The sequence below is a fragment of the Capra hircus genome, chromosome 11 (genome assembly GCF_001704415.2).
Source record: "Capra hircus breed San Clemente chromosome 11, ASM170441v1, whole genome shotgun sequence".
NCBI lineage: Eukaryota > Metazoa > Chordata > Mammalia > Artiodactyla > Bovidae > Capra > Capra hircus.
Window position 1 is genome coordinate 74744770 of NC_030818.1, and position 25457 is coordinate 74770226.

The 25457-nt window shown below is 37.2% G+C and overlaps 1 protein-coding gene across 2 annotated transcripts; it reads right to left on the reverse strand.

Moving 5' to 3' along the window:
- UBXN2A (UBX domain protein 2A) lies at positions 1099-24758 on the reverse strand. Of its 2 annotated transcripts, none has more exons than XM_018055585.1 (7): positions 24529-24758; positions 16673-16728; positions 13883-13946; positions 11689-11795; positions 7351-7488; positions 6112-6270; positions 1099-4604 (listed from the first exon to the last, which is right to left on the reverse strand). In XM_018055585.1, the coding sequence occupies exons 2-7, from the start codon at positions 16711-16713 to the stop codon at positions 4412-4414; spliced, it is 702 nt and encodes a 233-aa protein (XP_017911074.1). In that variant the 5' UTR covers positions 16714-16728; positions 24529-24758; the 3' UTR covers positions 1099-4411. The 2 variants fall into 2 exon arrangements, with proteins under 2 accessions (XP_017911074.1, XP_017911073.1); XM_018055584.1 differs by having other exon boundaries at positions 13883-14021.

Here is a 25457-nt window from a genome sequence, read left to right on the forward strand (position 1 = left end):
GGGACGAGAGAGGATGAGATGGCTGGATGGCATCACCGACTCGATGGACCTGAGTGTGAGTGAACTCCCGGAGTTGGTGATGGACAGGGAGGCCTGGCGTGCTGCAATTCATGGGGTCGCAAAGAGTCGGACATGACTGAGTGACTGAACTAAACTGAAACAGTGGAAACAACCCAAATGTCTATCAACTAATGGGTGAATATTTAGGATGTTAGGAATATTCATACAATTTTATTCAACAATAAAAAGGACCTGGATGAACCTTGAAATTTTATGTTGTGGAAAAAAAGCTGGTCACAAAGGACAGCAATATTGTATGACTCCACTTACATGAAATGTACATACAGGTAAATCTACAGAAAGAATATAGACTTGTGGTTGCCAAAAACTGAGGGTGGAGACTGTTAAATAACATCAAGTTGAAATTTCTTTGAATAATTTACATTTGAACACACTATATATGCAGTTTTAGGAGGTTTGGAAACACTTCACTCACAATACTTTGTTGCATATACTACAAGTTTAATTTTGAAAGGAAGTGGGTGGGGGGGGGGCAAACCAAAAAAACCCCAAAACCCTCTTTCCCTTTTTCACACAGAGATGTAACTAAAAGGCATTTCCCCCATTACTATTCTACTTAAAGCGGCGGTATAGTCCTAATAGAATTTTTAAGGACCAATAGAGTTCCATAAATAAAACAGGTCTACAATAACCAAGAGGTTTGTTTTTTTAAAACAAAACTGAATACTGATACACTTAAAACTATCTGTAGAGATGCACACCAAAATGTTATTAGCGGTTATCTCTGAATGGTGGAATAATAGGTGAGCTAAAGACCATTTCAGCATAACTGTATAATTTTCTCCAGTGGATATGAATTATCTATGTAAAAAACATACATTTAATTCAAATGACAAAGAGCCAAATATTGGTCAACTGAGTAAGCCACTTCTATTTGAAGATTCAGTGTGATGAGCAATGTTTGAAAGGTTTCTACTGAGAAAGAATAAAGGAGTAAATCATACTAAGGAGTCTTCAACTACGTGAAGCAGTTCCACTAACGACACAAAGGGTGGTGAAAGAAATAAACACAACCACTGAGTTTAAAAGTATCGCATTTTAACACTTCTGAGTATTAAATGAAAGTAACATTGGTTAAAATAGCTGGCAAATAGAAAGCACCTAATAAATGTTTGTTGATTCTCAAACTGTATGTCTCTGCAAATAAAAATGACAAATGCATCCATATGTAACTAATTTATAACAAACAAATATAAATTATTTCACAGATCCTTTTAATGAACAGTATTTCATCTTTAAGACAACAGTTCTTTAACCATTATCAAGATTGCTTTCAAAATACTTTAAGGCACTGAAATAGATGCATGCATAATTTCAACACAATTAAGTAAAATGAAAACTACTCTAAATGACAGAAGCATATAAAATAAATAAGATCACCTTTATAACCTGGATAATGCATAGTAATTTAACCAATAAATTAAAATTTGTTAAATTCAATATGTACTTCTATATAACAGGCCTAACAATGCTTTTAAACTGATTGAGGCCAGTTTTCAAACAACTACTTAGGTCAAATTGTATTCCACACCTAAGATGCTGACTTATTTTCAAGTTTGCCTTCCTTTGCAAAATTCAGTTTGTTTTCTAAAGTCAACATGTTTGGGCTATATTAGACATTTAATTAACAACTTTAGAATTTACACTTTCACATAAAAAGCTTTATGAGGTGGTTCTCACTTTAGAAAACCTTTAAGAATATCACTTGTGGTAAAGTTTTCACAGTTACAAAAATGAGGGTTATTGCTGATGACAGGTCTTTCTCTAAAGAACTTCTCATTGTGGTGTACTCTACATGTACACCCAAGAAAACTTCCAATATGTCTTCTGGATAATAATTACGGTAAACTGGAAAACCCATGAGGGAGGCTTTTCTATACATGTGAGAACAATATTTCCAACAAGAAGCCCCTTCATATAAACATATGGAGAATCATAAATTGACATATTTATGCAAAGGAAAATGATAAAATGCTTCATGACAGGACTATATGAAACATTTTCTTACAGATTCTTGAAAATATATGAACAGTCATCTTACGTATCTTAGCATCACCTCACTTTTTTAAGAATGCCATTATTTTTGTTTCACTAGCGAGAGGGCTCTATCATGGCCGTAAACGTTACCGACAATAAATATTTTCTGTTATGTGTCTGTTTATTTCTGAGGGTGAATGATAAAAGGAAAAGTCTCTCCTTTGTTCTCCCTCTCTCCCTGATAAAACAACAGAACTCTACCACGTGGAAGGCTGAGAGCTAGAAAAGCAAGCATTCTCAAAATGGATTTCAAACAGAAGATATATCTTATAAACCAGGTCATCTAGTTATGTGTCTCCCTTTTGTTATCCCTGAGCCTTTAATAAAAACCTCATTTAAATAGTGTAGCCTTGTCTCAGCTGTGCTTATAGAAGATAAAGCACAAGTTTATCTCATGATCAGTTCAGCATTAAGGGATGGGGGAGGGAAAAACAGTTTAAGAACAAACTGTGGGGGATCAGGATAAAACTTAAAGGTCTAACAGCCCCATTTCAGTTGTGTCTTATACTGCCATGGTGAAGCATGCAGGTTTTATTTTCCTAGGGTGAAAGCTTAGTGCAGGATTTCCTGAAGATAGGTTCTCCTACTACATACCTAAGAATTACTGGAGATTAAAAATGTAGAGATCTGGGACCCATCCCAAATACAATGAATTGTTAAAATGTGTGCGGTAGGTGGCAGGTAATAGGTATTCTGAAAGCTTTCCAGGTGATCCTTAGGCATTAAGGCTTGAAGATCACTGCAAATCACTGCTTTCACTTAATCACTTTCAAGGGGTCTGCAAGGTCAAAACTATTTTCATAATTATATTAAGATGTTATTCTTGCTTTTTTTTCTTCACTTTTTCATGAGTTTACAGGAGCATTTACCAGAGGGGACATGATGTGCGGTATTGCAACAGACTGAATGTGGAAGCAAACGAGATCCCATCTGTCTTCTTTAAATCGGACAGTAAAGATGTCTTGCAGAAAATAAAATACAATGCCACATTTCCCACTCCATCTTTTGACATTTTGGAAAATGACATTTTTCATGAAAATGTTCTTTACAGTAACACGTTTTTAGTGAATAAATATTTTATAACCTTTTATTTTAAATATAACATTAATATGTGTAACACACATAAACAAAAGGTCTTGGGACCAAAAAGTTTGAGAACTTCTCTTTCCAGCAGGCATTCAGTACCCTATGAACATTACTGCTGATAGGCCTGGTTGCTTCATTCCTTGGCATACTCAATGTATATTTCACTTTAAATATGATTCAACAGATCATCTGCAAAAAGCTTCTTAAACTTATTTTCAGGCAAGAGGATTTAATCTGACAGTGAAATACTCAAGTCGAATCAGTTTTAGTTAAAAATCTAAGATGTGAAGCAGGTTTTCCTTAGTGACATCTAATGTAATAAACAATCCTTTAATATATAAACAGGCCAACTGATGTATGAAATAGAAAACCACACTTCACATGACGCATTTTTAAAATGTTAATTAGTAATGTGACAACATCAGCATTAGATTCTATGTGAGTGGTGCCAAACAAATGGCTCACTCCAAATGTCAGCTAAAAACAAACCCCTAGTTTTTCAAAGAAAATAAAGCAGGGAATAAACAGGTTCCTAGAGAAAAAAAGAATTCTTTTAAATCTACACATTTTAAAAATGTTGAAATATGAGTTGGCACGTTGATACTGACATTATACTAAGCTACACAGTTTTATTCTTAAATGAAAGTACATCCCAGATACTGTTAATATTCGATTGTTGGAGTACGCAAATTGGGAACACTTCTGAGGTTTAGCTGTGGTAAAAGCAGACCCTTTCAGCCTTATGATTGTATCTCAGATATAAGAAAATTACACTGATGCTTTTAACCTGCCATGTACAATTTTTTAAGGTATTGCCATTTAAAAAATCTGAGACAGCTAACATTTAAACACATCATTGCTGTTTGGGAATGATATTTGAATGAAAGATGCTGTGCACATATTTCCTACTTTATACCATATTAAGATTTTAAATGATAAGTTATTGAATATATCTTATGTTGAATAAATGATATTTGAAAATAAGTATATTTTTCTTTCTGAGTAGCCTTCTGGAAAAAGTTCACTGAATATAGTTTCCAGTAATAGTTTACTTTCCTAACTTGTACTTATTTTAAAATCTCATCAGCAGGGAATTGAAACAGTGCAAAACGCAGAAAATCTGACTTTCCCTTGTTTTGATTTGCATGTCCCCTTATGACCATCATTTTTGGGGAAACTTTCCACTTAGTATATAAAAAAATCAATGCTATGAAAGTTCTTTAAAAGGTTCAGTGGTTTTTTTGAGTCTCTGAATGATTACAGCATTCTGTAAATCAGCTTCTTCCAGTGTGAGTGTTTCATCTAGCAATTTGAGGAAAGGAAGAGCAGTTGCCAGGGAAAAGGGAGGACTCCTCTGAGATCCCTGGTATTTTTCGATGAAGTCTTTGATGTGGCTTATCCTGTAAAATAGCACAAACTATTAATGTAATTTTATGAAAACCTGAATTAGCTAATTTAAGGTGAAGTCTGGGATTTTCGTAAACATAATTTAGTGGGAACTTAGTGATGGATCATTATATCTTCTCACTTTTGCATATGCCTAAAAATTTATATAACAGAAAAATCAACATAACTAGCTCTGCATGGATCAGAAATGGTCCAGTCAGTAACCCTACACAGACATGGGCTTTATCTCTTCCATACCAAGTGATGTTGTATGCAAATCTAGTTAAGAAAACACTTAACCTGGTACAGGCCTATTTTCAATTAGTATCATGAACACTATAATGTAATATAATCACTGCAATCTTAAACGCAGCTCAGTTACTACATGTAAGTATATGTGTGTATACTTAAAGAGGGAGAGTACATACACAGTTCATCAAAAATAATTAACACAGATTTACAACAGATTTCTCTCTTGCACAAAAGGAAACAGATAAGATCATGGAAAGGCAAATAAGATATATTGGCATATGTTTTGAGCGAGGTAGTACATAAGTTCGGAGAAGGCAACGGCAACCCACTCCAGTACTCTTGCCTGGAAAGTCCCATGGATGGAGGAGCCTGGTGGGCTGCAGTCCATGGGGTTGCTAGGAGTCGGACACGACTGAGCGACTTCACTTTCACTTTTCACTTTCATGCACTAGATAAGGAAATGGCAACCTACTCCAGTGTTCTTCCCTGGAGAATCCCAGGGATGGGGGAGCCTGGTGGGCTGCTGTCTATGGGGTCACACAGAGTCAGACACGACTGAAGCGACTTAGCAGCAGCAGCAGTACATAAGTTATTTCACTATTACTATTTTAACCAAACACATATGTATAGAATATTTTACATGTATAATATCTCCTTCCCAAATTTTAAATGCTTTTAAATAAAGAAGAAAACCTACAGACAATATGTTCCTACTTTAAATAAAATGAAAAAAATTAAGAAGAGATGAGTGACTAGAAAAATTTATCAAAGTAGTAATAGTGATGATCTCTAGGCGATGAAATGTAAATTGACTTCAGTTTCTTTCAGGACTTTCCTGTATTTTCATTCTTTTTATACAATTAACAATGGAGAAGGCAATGGCAGCCCACTCCAGTACTCTTGTCTGGAAAATCCCATGGATGGAGGAGCCTGGTGGGTTGCCGTCTATGGGGTCGCATAGAGTAGGACACGACTGAGAGACAATATACACATAATGCTAAAAGGTCTACTTAAAAACATATTGAAAATAATTCTTTTAAAATTGTATATCTAGTTAAGCCAAAAAACTAACGAAATAAGTGGAAAAAAATAAAAAATATTTCATTAACGTCCAAGAATTTCCATTGTCATGATACATTATGTTTAGAGAACTATTTATTAAGATTCTTGGTTAGTTCTTAAAAATAACTATTGAGTGACTTGAAAAGAAGAAATATTATTAAAACTTGGGGGGGGGGAATCAGACAAATAATGAAATAGAAGACTCACCTATGAGAAATGTTAAATTTTTGGACAATCCTTTTCCCGTTGGCTAACCAGATCTGTATATTAGTGATGGGTTCCAGATTGTTTAGTGGGACAGCAGACAACTTATTTTTATTCTCAACTTCAATATTCTTAGCTTTAGAAACAATTTTTGGTGTAGCACTAGGAAAATCCATACAACAAATCAGATGGGTGTTTTTCAGTAAGCAGAACTTTATCATTAAACAATTACTCTAAAACTTTTACAGGGAGTATAGATTTTAGGAAGATTTTAGCCAGTCACAGCTGTTCCCCTACTAACACATAAATATATTAGTATCAGTTGTATCTATCATAGATGATGATTATAGGAATTTACTGAAATTATGCATATCCAAGTAATATGTAAGACTGTAGAGTGTTATATAAGTATACTTGAATACTACTTAAGTACATATATATTTGAATAGTGCCTTCCAGAACAATTTTATAGTGCTGACAGATCCATGGACTTTACCTATGTCCCAGGTTAAAATTTCTAGAAGAAATAAGTTCTTTGTAGAGAACAATCCTTGGGTTATAAATGAGATAAAGTATTTCTTCATCACTCTGAAGGTCACACTTGAATATTTTTATACTCGTGGATGAATATGCATGTATATACCGTACCAATCTTGATAATTCATACATGAGAATTCATAAAAATAAGAAGCAATCCTATATTTAACCTCTTTGCACATTCTGTCACAGGCATAACTAGATAAGATGAAGACTGCAAAGTCTGAAAATAATTAAAGGCTTTGATACTAACTTTATCAGGCATTATTTCACTTGTATTACTTCAAAATTCAGATACTGATTGGAGGAATGCAATGCTGAAGGCACTGGTTACAGAATACTATCTCCCAAAGCTAGCCTATATACCCTATGACATTAATGGCAAAGCTCAAGTGGTGGGTGCAAGGGAGAAAAAATGATTTACCCATACAATTTTGTCCAATGTCCTTATTAAACTAGGCCCTTCTGATCTGATAAAACCAAAAACAGCCTTCATGATTTTTAAGTGTAGTGCCAGCTTGTGTTATTTTCACTAAGGTGAATATGATTTAGAAGTTCTCATAAAAGTTAACATGAAAAAAAAATCTAATTTTCAGTGGGAGAAATGATAAACTCTATATATGTGGTCTACATAGTGAAATAATTAAAAGCCGAATATTAGTCAAGCCTCTGCTTATGAAAAGCACAGACCATGAGCCTACTCACCTTCCCAGTCTGTGACCTTGTCCTGAGAAGGGCTGGAACACAGGCTTTGTTGACGTACATACTTCATTTTTCTTATCTTCAACTTTAACATCCACCTCCTCTTTATCAAAAACTCCCTGTAATTCTAAAGGTAATTCCCTTGGAAAGTAAAGAAAGGAAGCTAAGAAGCCACTAATATCCCTCTTGTTCCTCTGAAAAACATATTCTATATGCAAAAAGAATTAAAAAATATACAAATGAGGCATATAATATTCTATATAATAAAAACTACATCTATTTAAAATAATATAGTTAAAATAATACAATTAGATAATATGAATATCAAAAGCCAAGAACAATATAGAAAATTTTTTAAAATTAATTTTTTAATTGAAGGATAATTGCTTTATAGACTTTTGTTGTTTCTGTCAAACCTCAACATGAATCAGCCATAGGTATACATATATCCCCTCTCTTTTGAACCTCCCTCCCCATCCCACCCCTCTAGGTTGATACAGAAACCTTGTTGGAGTTTCCTGAGCCATATAGCGAATTCCCGTTGGCTATCTATTTTACATATTGTAATAGGTTCTAAGGTTCATTCACCTCATTAGAATTGATTCAAATTGATTTGAATTGATTTTTATGGTAAAATAATTTTTTAAACTACAAATTCATGAACAGCTTGAGCTATTCAGTTTGTCCAGAGTAACACTGAAGTCATGAAACATTTGATGACTACATACTGCTAAAATTAAACAATTTGATCACTTTCATAGATATCTAAATAGGATTAATAATGTACAAGAAAAATCAAGATCTTCTTTCATTTTTTAAAATGAAAATATAGCTACATGCTTGTTCCAGAAAAGCAAGACAAAAAATATAAATACAAATTGACTTAGAAGTGACTAAGTGTCACTCCAAAGTGACTAAGTGTCCTCCAAAGTGACTAAGTGTCCTCCAAAGTGACTGTCCTTAGAATTCCTCTCTTGATAAAAAACTGGGGTCTCTGAAATTTTTTCTCTCTATATAGTAAAATACCACAGATTTGTAATTTTTCCCAAGATGGTATCATTCTATACACACTATTCTGTATTTTGCATACTGCTATTCTGTTTTAAAGTAGATCAAGTACAAACATATAAAATACTCTTTTCATCTTTTTCTAACTGATTTGTAAGAAATGTGTATATATTCCATTTACAGGATATAAGTGCAACAAGTATTCCCAGTTTGGCAATTGATTTTACATAATCAAACTTATCTTTCTTATATTGCTTCTGGGATTCATGCCAACTATAGTTATATACAACAACACGGATGAATATCCCAAAGAAATAAACTGAGTAGACACAAAAATTAAACATAGTCCATTTATATAGAGTTCAAAAATCAGATAAAATGAAAAAAGCCTAAAGAAAAACAAAAAACTATTAAAAAAAAAGCAAAGAACAAATTACCACTGAAGTTAGGATAGCATTACTTTTGTGATATTCCTACCAATAAAGTATACTTTAGTCTTATCAAGGATTGTTGTTATTTAGTTGCTAAGTCATGTCTGACACTGTAGCCCACCAGGCTTCTCTGTCCATGAGAGTTTTCAGGCAAGAATACTGGAGAGGGTTGCCATTTCTTTCTCTAGGGGATCTTCTCCACTCAGGGATCAAAACCATGTCACCTGCATTGGCAGGTGGATTCTTTACCACTAAGCTACCTGGAAAGGTGGCTATCATGAATTAAAAATGGGACAAATCTGAACTGAGAGACATTCTATATGATTTGGGCCCATAATCTTCAAGTGTCAAGGTTATTAAAAAAAGACAAAAACAAAAACTCAGGAACTGTTCTGTTTTGAAGAAATGAAAGAGACATGACATTTAAATGCAATAAGTAATTCTGAATTGGATGCTTTCGCTATAAAGGATAGTATTAAGATAAATAGCGACTCCTGAAAATGTCTGACAATTAAATGATAATCATACATTAATAGATGGTTGTATTGTGGTTATGGAGGTAAATATATTTCCTTTTTTTTAAAAGGATAGTATTAAGATAAATAGTGACTCTTGAAAATGTTTGAGGATTAAATGATAATCATACATCATTAGATGGCTGTATTGTGGTTACATAGGAAAATACGTTGCCTTTTTTAAAAAATAAAATATACAAACTATTCTGGATGAAGAAGCATTACTTTGTCAACTCACTCTCAAATGCTTTTAGAAAAGTTCTTAGTACTTCACTTGTGACTTTTGTATAAGTTTGAAAAAGATTAAAAACTGACCAAAATAAGTACTTTGCACCATTAAATTGAAGTCACACATAAATCATACGATAAGGACAGTGCTATGGGACAGAATTTAATTTTGTGTATCTTTTTAATAAAGCAAAAGCATGAATATGAGCATCAATAGCTGAAAGAATGTTCATGCCTTTTACACATTAATTTATTAACTTATCATGAAAGAGTAACTGAGATACTAGTCAACTTTGAATAAAATTATAAGAAAACATAGGAGTAAAATCTTCAATGCCCTGACATAAGTGGTATTTTCTTAGCTATGACACCAGAGACAAAGGTGACAAAAGAAAAAAAATCAATAAATCAGACTCTTCAGATTAAAAACTTTTGTGCTTCAAAGAGTACCATCAAAGAAATGAAACAACAACAAACATAAAAGAATGGGAGAAAATAGTCTCAAAAATACATCACAAACTCTTACATATCAACAGCAAGGTAAATAACCTAAATTTTAAAAGTAGGCAAGGGGGAATTCCCTGGTGGTCCAGTGGCTAAGGCTCTGCACTTTCACTGCTAAGGGCTCAGGTGGCAAGGGTAAAAAACACCAACAAAGGATCTGAATAGATATTTCTTCAAAGAAGATATTCATGTGGCCTACAAATACATGAAAAGATGTTCAACATGACTGGTCACTAAGGAAATGCAAATGAAAACCACAAGATACCACTTCTTGATGAGTAGGAGAGTTATAATTTAAAAAACCAGTGTTGGCAAGGATATGGAAAATTGGAACTAACAAGCACTGGCAAGGATATGGAAAAACTGGAACTTTGATACACTGTTGGTGGGAATATAAAACGGTACAATCACTTTGGAATACAGTGTGGCATTTCTTCATAAACAGAGATAACAATTCCACTCCTAGACCTGAGAGAACTGAAAACATTATGTCCACATGAAAACTTGTACACAAACGCTCAGAACAGTATTATCTGTAATAAGCAAGATATGGAAATGACCCAAGTGTCTCTCCACTGAGAAGTGAATAAACTAAAGGTAGCATATCCATACAATGCAACACTATTTGGCAATAAAAAGGAACGAAGAACTGTTAAAAGCTCCATGAATGAAATCTGAAAAGACTATGTTGAGTTAAACAAGCAAACACCAAATGATTCCATTTATATGGAATGTTCAAAATAGACAAATCCACAGAAGTAGAAAGAAGACTGCAGTTGTGCAGGGTTGTGAGGAGCGGGAAATGGAGAGTGGAGAGTGATTACTAGCATGGGGGTTCTTTTTAGGGTGATGAAAAAGGAAATATTTTGGAATTAATAGTGCTGAAGTTGCATAACTCTGTGAATATACTAAAAAATTATGAACTGTATACTTTAAAGGAGTAAATTTTATGGTAGGCTAATTTTATTTTAATAAAGCTTTAATTAAAAATAAAGCTGTTATTTTTCTTAAAAATTTAAACACAAGGATAGTCACATGTTTTTTATAGGGGGAGACTTAAGAAATAATCAAATCACCAACAACTAGGTGTATATATATATAAATTATGGCTCATCATTGTAACAAAATAATATACAGATATATTCAAGTATTTCAAGATAAAGTCAAAACACTTTTTAAAATATATGCACAATTATGTATAAATCTATGAACAGAAAGCGCCAAAATGAAATTCAATAGGAATGTTAATAGCAGTAATACTTCTGCTATTACTTCTGGGTAATGAAATTACGGGTGATTTTCAAGTTTTTATAAATATATAATATAAAACACTACAGGGCAATGGAAATCACAATTTAACAACTATAAAGATCTTTAAACATAATTATTAAATAACAAGTAAGATGTGATGTGGTATTAAGTAACACTTGGCAAAGTGAATTAATTTAAGTCAGATTTTGGTTGATCAGAATTCACATTCCTCACCCTTCAAGATTACAGCTGTGGTTCTCTTAAGAAAACCCATCTTATGAAAAGTCTGAATTTAAAAGAGAAAAAGTATTTTTCAATGTATAAGGATGTGCGAACAACATTAAAAAGGAATCTTCCAAATGAAACATATCTAAAATATCCTTCTGCTAACAAAGATTGCTTACCCTTTTTTGATGGAGTTCAGAAACTGTTGACTTGCACCATCAGAATAACTTCTGAAATCATCATTGACAGTGAATCCATTTTTCCATAATTTTATACTTACATCTACCTGCAAAGCAGTAAGAAACAAAATGTATAATGTTAATCAATAAAATGTACTAGTAGATTAAAAATCCTTTGAAAATTTCTTCTATCAGTGTATATTTTATGTATCAATCTTTTCTTTAAAATTGAGATATAACTGACATATGAAATTGTATTAGTCTTAAAACATAATGATTTGATGTATGTATATATTGCAAAATGATTACAGAATGAGTATAATTAACATCCATTACACAGTTAAAAAATTTTAAATATACCATTCATAAGAGCTAGCTTCAAATATAAAATATCAAAATTATAATGTTCATATATAATCTAGTTCATAATGAATAATATTTTAAAGTAAGTCATTAATCATTTTCTTTAGGAGAACTCATTTGGAAGAATATCCTGTGCTCTATCTCAGAGGACACTAATGCTGTCTGGTCAGAAGAGACTTCTCAACAGTTAGAGAAATCTGAAATGACTTGAACATTAGACTTTGAACATTAAAAATAAAAATGGGGGGAAAACAACTAAGAGTAATTAACAGCTATTCCTTCAAATGTAATCTATCAGTTTGGACTTCCTGGGTGGCTCAGTGATAAAGAATCTGACAGCCAATGCAAGAGAGATGGATTGGCTCCCTGACTCGGGGAGATCCCACATGCTGCGGAATAACTAAGGCTGTGCACCACAACCATTGAGCCGTGCTCTAGGACTGGGGAGCCCCAACTACTGAAGCCTGCTTGCCCTAGAGCCAGTGCTTCACAAGAGAAGCCACTGCAATGAGAAGCCTGTGCACTGCACCTAGAGAGTACCCTTTGCTCACCACAACCAGAGAAAGGTCTGCGCAGCACTGAAGACCCAGCACAGGCAAAAATAAATAAATCAATAAAATTATTAAAAAAAACCACACAATAATTTGCTTAAAAAAAGAACTGTCAGTGTTACTGTTAGCAATATTTCATCTCTCAACATCTTCTGGATCATCTCACTTCCCTGAAGTGTCAGACTCATTTTATACATTTTGAGAAAGTGTCTGCAGAATAGCCAAGACTGAAAAATCAGTTGTCTGTAAAGCATCCTTTCATGTATAAACAGTACACCATGAAAAAGCAAACTGTTCAGCTTGCATCTCAAGCAACTGTACTTTTCCTTAAGATACTTCTGTATATTGCAGAAGAGTTTCACATATGTGTCTGTGTGTGTGTGTTAGTCTCTCAGTCGTGTGCAACTCTTTGCAACCCATGGACTGTGGCCTGCCAGTCTCCTTTGTCCATGGAATTCTCCAGGCAAGAATACTAGAGTGGGCTGCCATTTCCTTCTCCAGGGAGTGAACCTGGGTCTCCTGCACTGCAGACAGACTTTTTACTGTCTGAGCCACCAGGGAAGCCTCATTTTATGTATATACTTCATACTTTATTATAAGGAAAGTTAGTAAGATAGGTATTGAAGTGTTGGGATTTAATGGAATCTGTAAGTTTCACTGTTCTATCAAGGACATTCTTAATTGAAACCAGTGTTTTTCACCCCCTGCAAGTGCAAAGAAGAGTACAGTAATTACTGGTACGGTGTGGTGCTGTGTGGTGCCACTGCCTCAGTTCCTCCTGAGGTGCCAGTTTTGTTGACCATTGCTTTCGCAATATCAGTGCAAACTCAATACAGTGAAAAAAGTAAATAGTATCTTTCTATTAGTAAGAAAGCTGAGCACAGAAGAATTGATACTTTTGAACTGTGGTGTTGGAGAAGACTCTTGAGAGTCCCTTGGACTGCAGGAAGGTCCAACCAGTCCATCCTAAAGGAGCTCAGTCCTGGGTGTTCATTGGAAGGACTGATGCTAACACTGAAACTCCAATACTTTGGCCACCTCATGCAAAGGGTTGACTCATTGGAAAAGACTCTGATGTTGGGAGGGATTGGGGGCAGGAGGAGAAGGGGACGACAGGGGATGAGATGGCTGGTTGGCATCACCGACTCGATGGAAGTGAGTGTGAGTGAACTCCAGGAGTTGGTGATGGACAGGGAGGCCTGGCGTGCTGCGATTCATGGGGTTGCTAAAGGTCCATATTTTGAGAAATATCAGGAAAGAAAAGATTTATGGACACTTACCTGTTTCTTTTGTTCAGTGGGAGACAAACATTTGGCACCAACCTTCTGAGCTTCCTCAAAAAGGCTGTCAACAAAATATTCACAATTTGTTTGTTGACTATCACTAAGAGGTTGGTGGTCAGATCCTGTTTCACAAACCCTACACACAGACAGACACAAAAAGAAGAAGCATTACTGACCACTAATTCTCTAAAAGTTTACATAAATTGCTCTAGTTAAGGGATCTAACACTGAGACACTACCTCCATGTCTGCAGTCAGAGATCCTATTTTAAATTAAGATAGTAGATATGTGCCCTTGGGAAAAAGCCATTAACCCTTTTGGTGCAGAGCACAGCTCTCTCAACTTCAGTCCATTGACACTTGGGGAAAGATAATTCCTTGCTGAGCTGGCTGGCCCATACATTGTAGGAGGTTCAGCAGTGTCTGCAAGCAGTAGCATGGACATCACCCTACATCCCAGTTTAAAACAAAAAACACCTTCAGACAATGCCAGATGACCTCTGGGGGTGGGATGGGTAAACCTTGCCATATGGAAAAACCACTGGTCCAAAGTGAAAAAAATATGTGTTCTTTGTAAAGGTCTCAAAATTGCTTTAAAAGGTGTTACTCTGTAGTCTTTGGTAACAGGGAGCACTCTTGAAATGAAAGGTGATAATGTGTGAAGAACAGTCATAATCATAGCTTTGCCCCTTTTGCACTTCAGAATAAAATTTCCCACTCAAGACTTTCATTTGTAGTGGTTTAATACTCTGCTTGCACTCATCTCACACGTGAGTAAAGTAATGCTCAAAATTCTCCAAGCCAGGCTTCAGCAATACATGAACCGTGAACTTACCGATGTTCAAGCTGGTTTTAGAAAAGGCAGAGGAACCAGAGATCAAATTGCCAACATCCGCTGGATCATGGAAAAAGCAAGAGAGTTCCAGAAAAACATCTGTTTCTGCTTTATTGACTATGCCAAAGCCTTTGACTGTGCGGATCACAATAAACTGTGGAAAATTCTGAGAGAGATGGGAATACCAGACCACCTGACATGCCTCTTGAGAAACCTATATGCATGTCAGGAAGCAACAGTTAGAAGTGGACATGGAACAACAGACTGGTTCCAAGTAGGAAAAGGAGTACGTCAAGGCTGTATATTGTCACCCTGCTTATTTAACTTCTATGCAGAGTACATCATGAGAAACGCTGGGCTGGAAGAAGCACAAGCTGGAATCAAGATTGCCGGGAGAAATATCAATAACCTCAGATATGCAGCTGACACCACCCTTATGGCAGAAAGTGAAGGGGAACTAAAAGGCCTCTTGATGAAAGTGAAAGAGGAGAGTGAAAAAGTTGGCTTAAAGCTCAACATTCAGAAAACGAAGATCATGGCATCTGGTCCCATCACTTCATGGGAAATAGATGGGGAAACAGTGGAAACAGTGTCAGACTTTATTTTTGGGGGCTCCAAAATCACTGCAGATGGTGATTGCAGCCATGAAATTAAAAGACGCTTACTCCTTGGAAGAAAAATTATGACCAACCTAGACAGCATATTCAAAAGCAGAGACATTACTTTGCCAACAAAGGTCTATCTAGTCAAGGCTATGGTTTTTCCAGTGGTCATGTATGGATGTGAGAGTTGGACTGTGAAGAAAGCTGAATACCAAAGAATTGATGCTTTTGAACTGTGGTGTTGGAGAAGACTCTTGAGAGTCCCACGGACTGCAAGGAGGTCCAACCAGTCCATTCTAAAGAAGATGAGTCCTAGGTATTCTTTGGAAGGAATGATGCTAAAGCTGAAGCTCCAGTACTTTGGCCACTTCATGTGAAGAGTTGACTCACTGGAAAAGACTCAGATGCTGGGAGAGATTGAGGGCAGGAGAAGGGGATGACAGAGGATGAGATGGCTGGATGGCATCACCAACTTGATGGACATGAGTTTGAGTGAGTTCCGGGAGTTGGTGATAGACAGGGAGGCCTGGCTTGCTGCAATTCATGGAGTGGCAAAGAGCTGGACACGACTGAGTGACTGAACTTAACTGATCAGATATTTACATGAAATAATAAATCCTCCAGTGAAAAAATAACAATATTTGGTATAGAAAGTGTTCACAAAACATCTGTTAATATAAACATTTATCTTTTTAAATGGACTATGAATGAAAGGTGCTTACATTTTTGAGTATTTAAGACAAAAAGAACATAATAGAAAAATAGATATTTCATCTCAGATAAGGGAGAATAAAGAACGCTATATTAATAAAAACCACAATCTTTACATCTGCAATTTATTGGCTGCCTGCTACATGCTAATACTATACTCAGTGTTTTGAATTGGCTAATTCTCACAAAAACTTTTCAGATATCTATGTATGTCCTCTCCCTTCTTAGAGGAGATATTGAAGCTCAAAGAATCTAAGTTGCTCAAAGGCCAGAGAAGTAGAAGAAGACAGAGATGAGATTCAAACTTAGGTTTATTTGACTCCAAAGTCATTATATTTCCACTATGACTCCAAGAGAGTATACCAGAAGGGGCTAATGAAGTAAACAGTTACTTTAATTTTTCAGTTATATAACAGAAATAATAAGTGAGCAGAAAGAAATTTAACACTTTTCAAAAAACTAATCACAAAAATATTTAGAAACCACTAAAAATCCATTTAATGTGAGCACAGCAAAAAACACCAACTTTCAAATACATTACTCATAGATACTTAACAAATAATCATAATGAAAATATACTAAATCAGTGAACTGTGATAAAAATAAAGATAGTACAAAGAAAATGCACTACTCAACTTACCATTCTTCCTTTATACTTTCAAGATTATCCACTTCTTTCATTCTTTTTTTGTTTTACTGTAAAAGGAAAAGCTAAAGTTTTTACTATAGTATTTTAAATAAATTCATTCCCCCATATGTATTAATATTTTTTAAGCTATTATACAGTCCTAAAATAGCACCAAAGAGGTCTTAAGAACAAATGACCAGACTCAAAGCTGTCACTTTCACCTAGAGTAAAGCAACAGTAAAAAGTAAATTCAGGATTTGGATAATCTTCTGGTAAAAGAAAGATTTGTAAATATTATGATGAAAAATAATGTACCCTTTGATTTATTTTGGTTCATGTTTGGGAACGCATGTAAGAATTAAAGATTTTAAAATTAAAAAAAAAAAAAACAAAAAAACAAAGAATGTGGAGATGGAAATAGGGGAAAAATAATTGAAACATCACTAGATGATACCAGCATTAATTAGAAGGAGTGAAACAAAATAGGGAATATTATAATAAAATGGAGTGATTCTTTAAAAAAAAAAAAACCCTTTGATTTAATAACAAACAAAAGCAAACGTAAACATTTTATTCAACTTTCAATAGTAACAAAATATTAAATCAACATAAACTGATTCTCACAATGTTAGGAGAAAGCAAACTGACCATGTTATATCTTTTGACCCTGATATTCCAGATTTCTGGAAACTTAGAAGACCAACAATATAAGCTATATACATAAAATATGTCTACCACAGCTGTTTTTCATCAGGAAAAATTGAAAATGCAGTAAGTGGTCATGATATAGCTGCTTGATGGGACACTGTGCTATGCTTAGTCACTCGGCCGTGTCTGACTCTTTGCGAACCTGTGGACTATAGCCCACCAGGTTCCTCTGCCCCTGGGGATTCTCCAGGCAAGAATACTGGAGTGGGTTGTCATGCCCTACTCCAAGGGATCTTCCCAATACAGGGATTGAACCCAGGTCTCCCGCATTACAGGTGGATTCTTTACCATCTGAGCCACCAGGGAAGCCTAAGAATACTGGAGTGGGTAGCCTATCCCTTTTCCAGTGGATCTTCTTGACCCAGGAATCAAACCAAAGCCTCCTGCATTTCAGGAGGATTCTTTACCAGCTGAGCTACCAGGGAAGCCCTGATGGGATATTATGTATCCCTCAAAAATACTTACGAAGAAAAAGATACCATATAAGTGAAAAATATAAGAAATAAAAATTTCAGCAAAAATTGAATATGAAAAAATGGAGAGAAACAAGAATGAAAATAGTTATTGTTGGCAGGTAATAAAATTGTGGATTATTTCCTTTCTTTTCCAAACTTTCTGCAATATTCTTGCCTTTACAACAAAAATGATGTAAGAAATAAGCAAAGAAACCATGGACATTCCAGTGGTCCAGTGGCTAACACTCCAAGTTCCCAATGCAGGAGGCCCAGGTTTGACCCTAGGTCAAGGAATTAGATTCTACATGCTACAATTAAGAGTTGACATACTGCAGCTAAGGGTATGCTGCAACTAAAGAACCTGCATGCTGCAACTAAGACTTGGTACAGTCAAATAAGTAATAAAAATTTTTAAAAACAACAAATTGATTTTAAAAATAATCAAGCAAGTCAATGTTTAAAACAATCCAAGCCATCTGCCCTTTGAGAAGTCCTGGACGCAAGGTTACCCTAGATAAGTATACCAAAAACTCACACCGTGGTTTCTAAATACAATTTTCCTAAAAAAGGGAATCATGGCTCCTTAGAGAAAATTTTGACTACACAGGCACAGAAAGAACAAATGAACCTGAAACATACTGCTCCAGAAAGTAAGATGGTGCTCAGTGAATTGTGAAGACATAAAAGGACACTGAAACTACATGAAGAGGCTCCTGCTGGACAAATCTGGGAAATGGAACGTCAAAGTAAATGATGATACTAATGGATTATACTCATTGAATAAAACAAAAACCCATGAGGAATCCATACTATTATTACAGATCTAAAAAAATATCAGGAAAAGATGGACTTTTAAATAAACTCAACAATCATATGGAGTTATCATTATAAAAATAAATTCTAGATATAACCAAGATTTAAAATTTAAAAATTGAACTTGGCTGACATATATAAACTACTACATATAATACAGGTAACTAATAAGAACCTACTGAATAGCAGATGGAACCCCATTCAATACTGCAATGACCTATATGGGAATAGACTCTAAAGAAGAGTTACATATATATATAAAACTGATTCCTTATGCTGCACAGCAGAAACTATCAGTAACACAACATCATAAATAATTATACTACAGTAAACTGCCCTCCCCATCCCCACTCCCAAAATGCACTCGAGGGTGATGTCAGCAAAATGAGGGAACAGGCAGTTGCAAGCTCCTATCTCCACAGAAACACTGAAAGATAAGCAGAAACTGTTAGAAACAACTTAGTCAGAACTCTGGAAAGCAGTCAAAGGTTTGCAGCTATCAAATGAATGATAGAAAAATGCAACTTTAAAACAGCAGGGAAAACAAACCAATTCAAAACTGCGCAAAGGATCTGAACAGACATTTCTCCAAAAGATATATGGACAGCCAATCAGCACACAAAACAGATGCTCAACATCACTAGTTACAATCAGATACCACTTTATACATATTAGAATAGTTATTATTTAATAAAACAAAAATAGTAAGCATTGACAGCGATGTGGAGAGATTAGAGCCCTGGAACCCTGGTGGTGGAAATGTAAAATGGCGCAGTGGCTGTAGAAAAGAATTTGGTGGTTGAGGCATTATTCACAAAAGCCAGGAGATGGAAGCAATCCAGATGTCCACCAACAGATAAATGTCTGAACAACACGTAGTATATACACACAAAGGAATATTTGTTGTTGTTCAGTTGCTAAGTCATGTCTCCACATTTCCTGCATTCCAGGTGGATTCTTCACCACTGAGCCACAGAGCCCATAAAAGCCAGTATTTACTTTTTAAATAATTAGTTGCATTCAAAGAGAAAACATTTATATATTAGTATTGTTTTTATGAAACTATGGTATAAAGATAAAGCAGTGTGTCTCAACCAGGAGGCAACGATGCCACTAAGAAGACATCTGGCAAGGGCTGGAGGCATTTCTGGGTTGTCAAAACAACTGGGATGAAGTGTGCTCCTAATATCTAGTAGAGGAGGTCAAGGATGCTGCTGAAAATTCTACAGTGCATAAGACAGTCCCCACAAGAAAGTATTGCCCAAAATGTCAAGTGCTAATGTTGAGAGACCCTGATATAAAGCAAAGTCAGCATCTTTGCCAGCTGTAATGAAGCTGAATCCGCCTGCAATGCAGGAGACCCTGGTTCGATTCCTGGGTTGGGAAGATGTGCTGGAGAAGGGAAAGGCTACCCATTCCAGTGTTTTGGCCTGAAGAATTCCATGAAGTATATCGTTCATGGGGTCGCAGAGTCAGACACCATGAGCAACTTTCACTTTCTTTACCAGCTGCTCTACCAGGGAGGAGAGGGGGACGACAGAGGATGAGATGGTTGGATGGCATCATCAACTCAATGGACATGGGTTTGGGTGGACTCCAGGAGTTGGTGATGGACAGGGAGGCCTGGCGTGCTGTGATTCATGGGGTTGCAAAAAGTTGGACATGACTGAGCGACTGAACTGAACTGAACTACCAGGGAAGCCCTCCAAGGTGCTTAGCCAAGTGTAGAGCAAGGAGGAGCCATCCTTAAAGCATCTCACTATGTTTCCCATTAATAAATTATTATGCTCTAGCAAATTATTACTATGTTTTATCATTTCATAGTTTAAGCTATTGATAAATTGTTTTTACTTGTTCCATGAGAACAAAAGAGAATGAAGAACAGACCTTGCATTCAAACTATCCTGTGCTGGAATACTGGCTACATCATTTTTGAGCTTAAGAATTGCTTAACTTCTCTAAGTACCAGTTGCCTAACCTGTAACTTGGAGATAATTATCCTCCTAAGAAGGTTGTTCAGAGAACAAAAGAGATATCGAGACTACAGTAATGTTATGCTCCTTTCTCTTTTCCCAGTCCCCAATTATAACCTCTGTTACAAAGACTTATAGTAAGAAACACCTTCAGACTTAGTCTCAAAGTTTTAATTTCAACATGGCTATGAAATTTCACTTTTCATTTCACTAGATTAACTTTAAAAAAACATTTGTGTACTTATAGAACCTCCCACTGCTGTGTGCAAGGTACTAGTTTAGAGCTAATGGTAGAAGGACAGACTCAGTATCCATTAACAGGAAGTTTACAGCTAACAAGGAAAAAAATATACTGAATTACTAATTGCAAACAGTACAGAATTGTAAAGTAAAAACTCATTCTAGGAACTTTCTTGGTGATCCACTGGTTAAGAATCCACCTTCCAATCCAATAAGGATGGGGGTTTGAGCCCTAGTTAGGGAACTAAGATCCCACATGCTGTGGGGCAACTAAGCCCCTGTGCCACAGTGAAGATCCCACATATTGCAACTAAGACCCAATGCAGCTAAATAAATAAATGGTTTTGGAAAAAAACAAAACAAAACTTATTCTATAATGGATATAAAGTTACTATTATTTTAGGTATTTCTACCATAAATTAGTAACATGGAAATGAACCATGTAAAAATTTTATATCCATTGAGTGAGCATCTACAACCATCAGTCATGTGACATGAAAGAACCTAAGTCATGTACATACTGTATGTAGAAAATAAAAAAGCCATCTGACAAATATCAAAGTTACCACTATGAGGCTGGGCATCAGAATGGACAGATGAACACAAGTTCCTTCATTCTGCTTCAGTTTACTTCCAATTAGTACCACTACCATCTTACATTTGTATTGTATATCACAGTTTACTAAACACCTTCTCAAATATTATCCCACTTACTCCCAACAACTGTAGTAATAAAATCAGTCAGGAGCCAGAGGAAACTGGGCTATCTGGAATGTATCCACTAAAAGGAAAATCCAGTCAAAATAAATTTAGACTACCAAGAAATGTCATCTTTTAATGTATACACTAGAATTTGAAAGGAAAAATATGCATATTACAAATTTTACTTATTTTTAAAAACATACTACAGGCTATTTTTTTTTAAAGATTATTAATTTGAATCAAGATATTGTACCACTAGGCATGCTATGCAGAAACTAGTTTCTCCTTTAAGGATGAAGTCATTCAGCACAAAGGAAAAGAAACCAATGGATCACCTTTCAGTTACATCTTCTACAGAATAGGATTAGGTCGCCAAGAGCAAACTATGTCAGCATCAGATTCAAACACTAGTAAGACAGTTATTTGTATATTTTGTGAATTCTAGTTTATTAACTATTATGTATATAACAATTAAAAAAATGAAATCTTTTGGAAAGTTTTAGCTTAGCTTAGCTGTAATCCCAGTAGTGAAGAACATACATTTTTGCTATCTTCTATTAATAGAAAAAATTGTTAAGGAGGGAGTTATATGCTCACAAGGACCACAACGATAGTGACAAAAGTAATTTCAATGAGAAAATCCTAGGAGAAAGGTGAAACTTCTGCAAAAAACCCTCCAGATCCCTGAGTTAGCTACTGTTTTGACACCAAGATATTCTCATTCCAGAATGGGCCCCATACTGTTATTTCCCTTGCAAAACCCATCTCAAATACAATTTCCTTTAGAAAACCTTCCACGATTCCTCCAAAAGGCATGAATACAGAATTACTAACACAACAAGGAGAGATCAATTATGTACTCTTTGAATCTGCCCTACCTTCACAACCACAACCCTAGTACCATCTTCTCTAGGTGGTTTCCCCACATCCATTCTTGTTCCCATCCAATTCAGTTTCTACACAGGAGTCAAGGTGACTTTTTTTTTTTTCCTTAATGACAAGCAGCTTACGGGATCTTAGTTCCCAGACTAGGATCAAACCAGGCCCTCGACAGTCAAAGTATGGAATCCTAACCACTGGACTGCCAGGGAATTCTCTTTTTTGTTGTTTTGTGTTTGTTTTGTTTTTTGTCAGGGTGACCTTTTTGATTAAGATACAGATTTGATTATGAGACTTTCCTGCTTCAAATGCATCAAGACCTCCCACTATTCTTCAAATAAGATTCAAATACCTTGGATAACATGACAAGGAGTTAACTGCAATGTTCTCTCACTACATTTGAAAAGTTTGAAAGTTTTGGTATAAACATTGTTTAAAAAAGAAAAGAAAAAACTGGTTCCCAAACCTTAACATTATTTAAAAGGCCCCACATCATCTCTCTGGCCCAAACTAACCACAGTCCCCTCAATTCACCTGTTCTGATCTTCAGTTCCCCAAACATTCTCAAGTCTTTGTGGAACTGATTTCTTTTGCCTGGATCTTTCTTCCCTCCTTTTGAAACCGTTTTGGTGTCCTTTCTGGGGGCAGGGGTGGGGTGTGGGGTCCGAAGAGCTCCAGTACTGGGAATCTCCTTCACCTAATTTCCTACTTATCCATAATAACTGAGCTCAAAGATGACCTATTCCTAGGAAAATCTGAACTGATTTCTTCAGTCCCCGGTTATATGTTCACACGACACCGAACATTCCCTCTTTTCAGCTTCTTTCTAGGTAGAGGATGACATGGTTAGATAACTATCTAACCAAAGGACAGGAGTTTGAGCAAACTCTGGGAGACAGCAGAGGACGGAGGAGCCTGGCTTGCTGCAGTCCATGGGGTCGCAGAGTCGGATACGACTTAGCACAGGAAAAACAAGTTAGGTAAGTAGGCATTTACTTGTGTGATTATTCGTTTCCTCCAATGACACTGCACAAACCTATAATGGTCACTGTCATAGCACTCAGCACACAATAGGTACTAAAAACATTTGAATGATAAATTTAGTAATTAGTATTAAATATTCAGTAATTAAAGTCTTCATGTAAAGTATTTACGACACGCAGGGCTAAAAGTCAGTGCTCAATACGTAGTAGTTTCTGCCTTGCATCACTTTTGTTGTGTGCTTAATTACTCCCTCCATTCTGCACACAATTCTTATTCATTTTTTGGATTCCACCAGTGCCTGTCTCTGGAGAAGGCAATGGCAACCCACTCCAGTACTCCTGCCTGGCAAATCCCATGGACAGAGGAGCCTGGTGGGCTGCCGTCTATGGGGTCGCACAGAGTCGGACACGACTGAAGCGACTTAGCAGCAGCAGTGCCTGTCTCTAACTTTACCTTATAAACAGTCCCCAAACACACCTGAGCCACGACTATGAAATAAGGAAGCTTGATTTTCACGTCGCTTATAAAATCGATCCCATTTTACAATCCCACATTAGTAGAGGCTGCCAGTTTCCTATCTTTACTTTCAATGATCTCAGATTGAGTACGAAGAAACCAACGCTGGAAACCACACTAACGTTCCTTATTGCTAACAAGCAACAAACTGCAAATAAAAATGGACACAGAGGAAAAAAAGAAACTAAGTAGGAAAAGAGAGACCATCAAGTCTACAAAATAAAAGGGAGTTTTAAGAGCCAACTAATGAAGTTACCTAAGAAAGGTCCACCCCACACAAACATGCGCTTTATTTCTGCGCTACGAGTCTGCATTTTGAGAACAGAGAACTCGAAGTTTCCGAGCGCCCGCAGAGAGAGAAAACCACCGGGGCGCGTGCCCGGAGTCGGCGGCCCCGGAGCCGCGCCTCACCTGCGCGGGCCCCGAGTCCGCCCCGCCCGCCGCCCCACTGCGCCCTTTCGGGGTCGCGGACCGGAGCTCCGACTAAGACGGGGCGAGGCGGCTCCGCCAGACCCATCCAACCCATCCACCGGGCCCCGCCCGGCGGCCGGCCCGGCCCCTCACCCAGCCGAGCGCGGAGCGGCTCCGGGAAACTCACCTCCCGGCGCGGCCGCTGGAGGGGGCCGCGCCGCGCCGTCGCCTCGCGGCTTCGGTCTGTCTGCTCAGGAGCCGCAGGCGCCGCCGCCGCCGGGCTGGAGCCCCTCAGATGAGGAGCACCGCCGCCCCCAGGCCCAGTCGAGCTCGGCGGCCGGGCCGCTGGAACCGCGCGCGCCTCCCTCGGTCAACGCCGCCGGGCGCCGAGTACGCGCCGAGGCTGGCTCTGCGCAGACCCGAGCGCGCGCGCTCGGGGGCGGGGCTGGCGGCGGCGGCGGCGGCTCGCCCAGTGGCCCGCGCCGACGGCGGCCGCCTCCTTCCTCCTGCGGACGCTGCTGCTTCCTATCTCTCCACTCGGCGCGGAAAACGCAGGGAGCTAGGTGTGGGCTCACCTCAGAACTCAGCACCAACTTACCTGTGTACTTCGTCAGCCTCTGATTGAATCTGCGGAGAGATTTCCCTGCATCCTGACCATGTTGAACTTTACCTGAGCCCCGAGATGCCGGGAAGCGACGGTTAAAAGCACCCACCCCCAGCCCCTTCCGTCCCCCCGCGACCCCTTCGTGTCCCTGGAAGGTCTGACAACAGGAAACCACACTTCCCCACGCGGTTTATTCAGACTCACGGATGTCCCCTTGTTTACCCATGACAAGGTCAGACATAGACCCTCCAAATCGCCGTTCTCTTTGCTTCATGATTGATTGTCTTTACTGATTGTGCCCACTGACAATCTGGACAAAATACCAGCTACCTTGTTTTGACCAAACTTAAGATTCTCTCCTTCCTCCAAGCTCCTAGAACTTGTACCCACTCTCAGCTTGACCTAGCCTACAATCCCCCCTTCATCATCACTGAAAAGTAGGCTGACCTCCACATAAATCACCCTGATCTGCTGAGTGATCAACTGCCACCTCCACCCATCCATCCCCCTGG